The sequence below is a fragment of the Centroberyx gerrardi genome, chromosome 20, assembly GCF_048128805.1.
Source record: "Centroberyx gerrardi isolate f3 chromosome 20, fCenGer3.hap1.cur.20231027, whole genome shotgun sequence".
In the NCBI taxonomy this organism is placed as follows: domain Eukaryota; kingdom Metazoa; phylum Chordata; class Actinopteri; order Beryciformes; family Berycidae; genus Centroberyx; species Centroberyx gerrardi.
The window spans coordinates 6,074,185-6,082,420 of NC_136016.1; the positions used below are offsets into that span (position 1 = coordinate 6,074,185).

At 44.6% G+C, this 8,236-nt stretch overlaps 1 protein-coding gene across 2 annotated transcripts; it reads right to left on the reverse strand.

Moving 5' to 3' along the window:
- Positions 1–38: 38 nt before the first annotated feature.
- narf (nuclear prelamin A recognition factor) lies at positions 39–8,236 on the reverse strand. 2 transcript variants are annotated; one of them, XM_071907875.2, is made up of 12 exons: positions 7,934–8,236; positions 7,146–7,218; positions 6,955–7,020; positions 6,643–6,771; positions 6,412–6,544; positions 5,693–5,827; positions 4,621–4,739; positions 4,359–4,488; positions 3,371–3,443; positions 2,755–2,892; positions 2,354–2,511; positions 39–1,668 (listed from the first exon to the last, which is right to left on the reverse strand). In XM_071907875.2, exons 2-12 carry the CDS (start codon positions 7,200–7,202, stop codon positions 1,421–1,423), a joined length of 1,386 nt encoding a protein of 461 aa, XP_071763976.2. In that variant the 5' UTR covers positions 7,203–7,218; positions 7,934–8,236; the 3' UTR covers positions 39–1,420. The 2 variants fall into 2 exon arrangements, with proteins under 2 accessions (XP_071763976.2, XP_078147028.1); XM_078290902.1 differs by lacking the exon at positions 7,934–8,236 and having other exon boundaries at positions 7,146–7,390.

Consider the following 8,236-nt stretch of genomic DNA (forward strand, 5'->3'; position numbering starts at 1 on the left):
GCATTAAGACCGCTTCCAATCAGAATAATGCAATGGCTTTTATTGTAAGATTATGTCATGTGCTTTCATATATGTTCATAGAGCATATGAACAAGTATATGCTCATGTATACGCATATGCTGTATGAACATGTTTACCCTTCACAAAAAGGATAACTTCCATTAAAAACTGCTGCAAACCAACGATCAATTGTTGCCAATGACGACCTGTATAAACCCCTCAGTCACTTATGTCATCTTAACACTATATGATTAACTCATCAACTTGACTTGAATAGGAGTTAGACATTAAATGGTTTCATATTAAGAGCCATGTTCACTCTAAGGCAGGCAGAGTCAAACATGAAAGCTGGACAACGCAGTGAATAATGGGTCACATTCCAGTATAATTCCCATTCGAAATGACACCACACCTTCATTTCGCTTGTTGGAATATTTTACTGCTCAACATGTATGACATGTATGATCTTGTAAAACAAAGAAAAAACACAAAACACATTAAAAATGCTATTTTGCTTGCGGAACAAGAACAAAAAGGCAAATGAAAGTGTCCAGTACCGTTTGGAAGAATTCATTTTGATTCTCCTTTGGGACGGATGAACAAAACACTGGGTTGGTAAACGCAGATAGGCAAAGACTTACATTGTGTCAAGTCAGTAGTTTTTAGTGCATGTGGTAGAGACCTTTAACCTGTACTTCCGTTGATTATGACTGAGACCAGATGTTGTACATGCGTTGCAATAGCAGTCAGGGTCAGACTGCTGCATGAGGAGACTTTGGCCTCTCTTTCAGAATCATTTACAACAGGGACACGTCTAACACCTCCAACTAAAACAGCGGGTTTCATATGGGACATTTGTAGAATACAACAGGCTCCTGAATGTACATTCACTGTCCAACAGTTTGTTTCATAAGCTTCTCAAATGTTTTCTCGATGGTTTATTGCTCTGTAGATTGGCATAAATGGTTCAAACCTCCTGCCGACCTACTTCTGCCTCACACCTGTCTAGTGACCTTGTACCTAGTTTTTCATTAGCCAAGTCCCCATTATACAAACAGCCTGTCAGTGCTATTGTCCTGTGCCGGGTAGATATGATATTGACATCAGTTTCATTGTGCATAAAAGGTGTGTGGCTAGACTCTGGACTCGAATTCCCCCTTCAGGCTCCGATTTGGCACAGGAGATCCACCAGTTTTTGATTTTACAAGACATCACCCCCCTGTGGCCAAAAGGAAGAATGGCAACTATCAAGCCTTGAGTTCTTTTCCACTGGCCCGCAGTGCAGCCTGGTCCTCGGTCTTTAGATGGGGTGCTTCACGGCGCCAACATGAAGGAATTGTAGGCCAGGTCGGCCTACGCGGGATCGGAGGCGACCGGAGACGACGACCTCAAACGTGCCCCGATACATCTGTGTTTATCCTCACCACTGGATGTGCGGGGGCTGCGTGTGTATCTGACTCTGGTGCCGGTACTGGGTGTGTAGGAGCGCGCCGGCCTGCGGGGAGTCCTGGCCCTGCAGCCAGTCTTGGTAGAGGGTGTGCAGGGCGGGGTTGAGCTCCGGGAGGCGGAGCGGCAGGCAGCTGTAGGCCTCCTCCATCTGCTGGACCAGGGTTTTATCCGCCCGGCCCGCCAGCTCGCTCTCTGCCTGACCGCGGCCGCTCAGGCACCCTGAGGAGACGTGGGAGAGTTTCAGTGGAAGAGCAGAACTCCAAAAAGCCACCCAAAGTTAGTACAGTTTTGAGTAGGAAGAGGCAAAAAAAACACACTTCTGACAGCAGTGGGACAAACATGGTGATTTCAATCAGTGGTTCTTCCTTTCTGGCTTGTGACCCCTTAAAATGTGAAGTAATGCTGACTCGCACCCCCCAACTCCCCACCCCCCACCCCCCACCCACCCATCATAGGCTGCATATGCAGAGTTGTAAACAGTTCACCCAGAGACTGATTTTCCCTTTTCAGGTCGTTTCATTCGGTAATCGGAGGAGGCCGAGAGGCTGAAAAACTATTCAGTATTTCACAAGAAAAGAGCAAAAATCAGAGAAAAAACACACAAATCTACTATACAAATGAATGTGTATTTCTTTCAGATTTTTCTCAATTTTTTGTAATTTTTTCCTTGTGAAATTCTGAATAGTTTTCAGCCTCTCGGTCTCCTCTGATAATGAATCCAATGAAACAACCTGGAAAGGGGAAATCATTGGTTGGTTGAAGTCACATGCAGCCTGTGACGGCGGTTTGTGAGTAGGCATGGCTTTGTTTTAAGGAGTCATGGACCAAAAAGATTGAGAACCACTGGAGTAGAGGTTGTGGGAATCTAAACACATCCGCATCACGCCGGTAGTGGCGGTGTTACCTCCGGGGCAGGACAGCACCTCCACCAGCTGGTAAGGCACGCGGCCTTTCCTCATGCGGTGCACCAGCGTCTGGATGTTCCTGAAGCCGTAGACGGCGGCAAACTGCAGCAGCGTCTCCCCGTCCCGCTCCAGAGTCACTTCCTGGAAGTCACGGTTCCTGCAGAACCAGAGGAGAGTTTTCAGACAAAGTATATGCTTGCAAATCTGGAAGAATGCAAATGAATTGTAAATGTGGACATGGATGGATAGAACTGAGGAGTAACAAATGGAGACACAATGCATTTATATTTTGTTGTTAACAGCGTCTCCGGCAGATGGTTTGGACGCTCAGATCTTTGAGGCGCTTTCTTGCTCTATCTGAATGCAGTCAGGTGGAAAGGGGGTTTTCCGTGTGTTTCACCTGAGGGTCTTGTATGTGATCTCGTGGACGTCCAGACCGAAGAGCTCTTTGGCGGCGTGTTTGAACACGTGCTCCAGGAAGCCTTCGGAGCCGCGGCCCTCATGTCTCACCAGGCCCACATCTCCAGCCTCTCCCAGCCTGCAGGACACAGTGCACCATAAAAAAAAACTGTGAGCTGCATTAACGCATACTACTTTGACACATGATTTATTTGTCTTCCCTTCAAAAATCGAGGTAACTCAAGTATGCCTCCTGTGCGTTTCTGTGTGCATGATCAGGGAAACCAAATAGTGTTGATGTCTAATGTTCTTGCCATTTTGCTTGATACAAAATAACAGTAGTGGGAATATTTTCTGCCATTTTTCACCTAAGATAGCTGTCAACTGATACAACTAATTATGAGGAAAACAAACCGAGGGATTTGGATAATCATAGTTTTTGGATAATTCTACTTCAATCTGATAGAAGAGGCAATGACAAAAGTTGTTACTGGGAAAGTAATATAACTGAGTAACATGTTACCACCCAGCACTGAATGCATGTACAGTATATGTTACATACACACTGGCACATAGACATGCAGAAGCTCCAAGCTGAAACTAGTTGGCCCACTCACACATGGTCTAGTGGAACCGAGTCCAGCTCCCCCACTGACACCTGCCTCCGCTCCATCATGTAATAGATCTCCCCTGAAACACAGAACATCACTGTTGCTTTAACATTTCCATATCACTCTCGGCTATTTCCACTTGCATTGTGCAGGGTGTGCAAGAGCTCAGTGGGAGGATGGCAAAAAAAAGCAGAAGGAGAAGTAAAATAAGAAACCTCATGCTGTGTAAGAGGGACATAGGAAATGAGGAAATGAAGTACAGAGTAAGACAGAGGTCAAACATGTGAGTCGGCAGAGGAAGAGAATGGGAGAGAAAGTGAGAGTGAAACTAACAAAAATAGCTAATCTGACCTTGATTTTCTTTTATGTAGCTTTTAAGTAATCCATTTTGTTTTTATCTTCTTTCACTGTGACGCATCGGTCTCAGTTTCACTATACTCCCAATTCGATGCATTACTGTTAATAACATTTTTAGCAATTTTATTTTCTTACTTTACTTATATCATCGTATTTTACTTTTATTATTATTACTATTAATATATGATCCTGATTTTCATTATTGTGTTGTATGTCTTCTCGTTTTGTTTTGTGTTTTGTGTATTGCAATCTTGCACGAAAGGTGCTATATAAGTAATGTTTTGTTGATTGATTGATTGACTGATTGATTGATTAATGACTGGGGGAGAGCATGAGAGATACATGTAGTCTAAAAAACAAATTAAAAACATATTGGACTTGGGTCAAATAGCGTTTACAAATGCATTTCATGGTTTGTTTTAGTCTTCTCAGGTGCCAGATGAGAAGGGTTTGCCACACAGGACAATAAGTCAGAAAGTTCATGCAGTCACAGGAAGGTATTTGAAAGTTTAGCAGTCTTTTCTGTGACTGACAACCTACCTGACCCTATCTGAAATAGCTATCTGGTAATCTATGCAGGTTAAAACAAACGCTAAGAATTCTTTGCAAAATATGATTTGGCTTGAGAGGGCTGAACCTGAGGTGAGGACACAGTCCACATCCCTGCTCTCCAGCAGGCTGCTGTAGAACTCCTCTCTGACCGCCTCCAGCTTCTTATCAAAGCAGGGAGCCACCACCACATGGTACAGCTTTTCTGGACTCAGCTTCTGCTAGGACACAGGACACAGAATCAGGAACTCATGATCTAATGAAACAGATCCTCTCTTGCATAGCAGTCACTCTGATGAATGTGGTGCGGCCCGGAAGACAGATAGCGACGGTACATGATCCACGCTGACCTGCTGCTTGGAGAAGTAGTCTTTGACCAGACAGCCCATGATCTGCTGGGGAGACCTGGCCGTGCAGATGTGAGGGGTGACCAGGCTGCCCAGGACCCGCTCCGCATACCGGATCCACCCTGCAAACACACACACAGTTTTTCCTAGTGAGGTCCGGATTATAATCCTCAAAAGTTTGCAAGTTTTTGTTTCTTGTAGGGAAATTTAGACAAAATAAAAAAAGATAGTACAGTGAAAAAAGTAAAAACCTCATACACACCCACAGTATAACATGCTTTACATAGCTGATGCTACAATTTTCATTACATTCCCATACATTTCATTCAAGGCAGATGGAGTGAGACAGAAATCTACGTTTCCTGCTGTAACCCTAATATGCATAATTTCATGACTTTTCCATGCCTATCCATAACTAGAATGGAGTGATTCCACAACCTAAAAATGTTATTCCTTGCTGGTTTGTTAATGTTGTTTTTTCTAAAGGAGTAAACTGTCTGGTTTTCTGCTAAAGTTGGGTTTGCTGTGGAGAAAAATGGCTGAAAACCACCATCTAGTGCAATGAATGAAAGATGGAAAATGCATTCTGGTATATTCTTGTAAAGTGACCCATTCGTAAAATTCACTGTTATTACCTGACTTCCACAGAGAATTTATCAAATTCCCTGAATTTCCCTGACTAGAATACAGGAAAAGTTTGGGAATACCATATTCCATGACCAATGGGAAGCCTAGAAATTGAAGGAACACCTGTAGATGTTTATGCATGAATTACTGAATGAGAAAACGAGAGGCTGAGAACATTCTCCTCTTGCTGCTCCTATCTCTGATGGAGGGAGTGGTGTGGGATGAGCCGCCTATCTTTCTCCACCAGCACTCCACTGCTATCTCTACTTCTAAAACAGGCGAGCAAAGAAGATGAAAATGGAGGCGAATATCAGGGTAGAGGGGAAGGGAAGCGGTTGTTTATTTGGACAGAAAGCCAATCTGGCAGGTGGGGAATTAAAGAGAGGAGGGAGAGGAGAATAGAGGGAGGAGAGGCTGGGAGGTGGGGGGAGTTAGGAAGGCGGTTTACCTGGGCAGGAGGAGGTGAACATGGGCAAAGCGTGGGAGTCATGGTGCCTCCTACGGTACCTCTGGACAAACTCCTTCTGGCTCTCCAAGATGCTGAAGCCTGCCGCCAGAGTGGAATCGAACACATACTGCACTCCTGCAGAGGGAATGAGAGAGAGAGAAACCAGGGGGGAGAGAGAGAAAGAGAGAGAGAGAGAGAGAGACAGAGAGAGAGAGCAGTGGGGGAGAATGTTGAGCGTCCATGAGAGATACCGATGAGTAAGCAGCAGTTTCTCCACATACATATAATAATACAGGAGGGAATCTGCAGGTTTCAGAAGGACAAATTTAAGACTTTTTAAGACCTTTTTAAATTGGTATCTGGAATTGAAGAAAAACCAAAATAAAGAAACAAAACATGGCAAAACCAGCCTATTTCTGATTGAACAGACACCAGGAAATTCATTGTTAAGGGACATGAACTTCAGTTGTATTTCGTATAACATGTACAAGCACATTTGCATATTATACAACTAACCTTGTTCTGGGTGGACATGCAGTGCAAAGAAACCTGTCATTGTATGGTGAAACATATAAGACCTCTATAAATTTAAGACATTTACAGTATATATTTTTTAAGGCCTTGAATTTGGATATTTTAAGACTTTTTCAGGACACACAGATTCCCTGTATTATATTCTGACACAGATACACACAGACATACAAATTCCACCGGCTCACCCAGGCTCTTGAGGAAGCCGCACAGTTTGTGGGCGGCCTCAGCAATGTCCAGGCCGAACTTGACGGCGAAGAAAGGCAGGGACTGTGGACACACCGACACCACCAGCACCTTGTGTTTGGACGCGTCACACTTCTGACGGGGACAGAGACACGACAGGGATGAGCAACATGTAAGGTATTGTAGAAAGTGCAGCGAGAAACAATTCCTGTGTCTGGGGTCCTGCATTGCACCTTATTGAGGGCCAGAACCCGGTCCACTTCCTCCAGGCTCTGCTGAGAGATTTTCAGGCCCTCCTCCTCCGACACACAGCCCTCGCAGGACAGACAGGCACTCAGCAACAACTGGGATCCTTCATTCACCTGAGGGAATGCAAAGCGGTTGTAGAGAGACCAGTTTGACATGTAAACTACAGGCAAATGACAATCTGATTCCATGCACGATCAAATCTGGAGGGAAACTGTAATAAGTGCAAGACTGCAAAGTAAAAACAGCAACATCACAATGGTCTTATCGCCCTGTGTACAAGTTTAAACAGTCATTACCTCTCCGTTGGCTTCATCTTTCTCCTGCTGGGAGCTGAGGCCTTCATCACTCTGCTTCTTGTTGCACTGGAAGCAAGAATCAGTAAGCAAATGCATCACTGGCAGCGAGAAACGGTTTTTGCATGTACCAGAAACCTGTTCACTTCTGCAAACAGACGGCTTTACTAGACAACACAGTTGCACAAATTCACCTGTTTGGTGCAATTCTCGCACTTCTCCTTGCGCTTCGCTATGTTGACCTCCGACATTCTTCTTGGCGGTTATCTGTGGATTGGATAGGACAGGTAGATAGCATCACGACCGGCATTCCAGCGTTGACCCTCACAGCACACCTGCATGTTCTCTCTGCAGGACCGGCATGGCGACTGTGCCTGCAGCCCGCTGGTGTGTGTTGTTTTGTTAACTCCACCCCTCCTCTGACCGCCTCACTGTCCTATCAGAACCGGCCTGCTTATCATGACCACAGCAGGCAGCCAAGCTTTATAATGGTGGGAAATTGGCAATAAAGGGAAACGAGCTTCCTCTCATCAACATTAAATGGCTCACACTAATTACATACACAGTGCCAACAGAAAAGAGCCACAAAGCCCATTACATCACATTATGGTTGTATGAGTCCAAACAAGACAGGCATGGGCTGGAAGCTAGCATGGCGTGAAAAGCCAAATACTATCTCAGTCTCCCATGACATTTCATTACTGCCTGTGATAATTAAAGCCTGGCCTAGCTAGACACATCAATAATCAAATCCAACATAAATGCATCATACATTTAAGACACTGTGTAAAGTGTAATTATGTGAAAAATGCTGTTATGTAATGAAAAGATATGCTGTCATTACAGGCCTTTCTTCTGACAGCAGGGGATTTAGTCACTGGCACAATCTTATCTTGGCCTTAATTGACCTTTTTATAAACTGTACGATATGGGAGAATTGCTGACAAACCTACTACAAAGGTAGAATTTTACAGTAACTCACCGGATGAATTCTATTGCACTGCTCTTTCAGACAAAGGCATGAAAAAAATGCAGAGGAGAGACAGAAGAACAGTCACTGCTAAAGGAGGACAGCACCACTGGATATAGCAGGGCAGGTGACTCAGTAGTTACTCAGCAATCTCTGAATCTCAGATGAACCCGTCTGTTGGCGGTGTCACCGTCACTGCCTACACCTGACTCGGCAATTATTCAGAATCTACAAACTACTGCTATTAAAAGAGTCGGAGCTTCCCACTATTCAGGGCAGTCTTGCCTCAGTATGTCCGACTCCATTGTGTCCCCC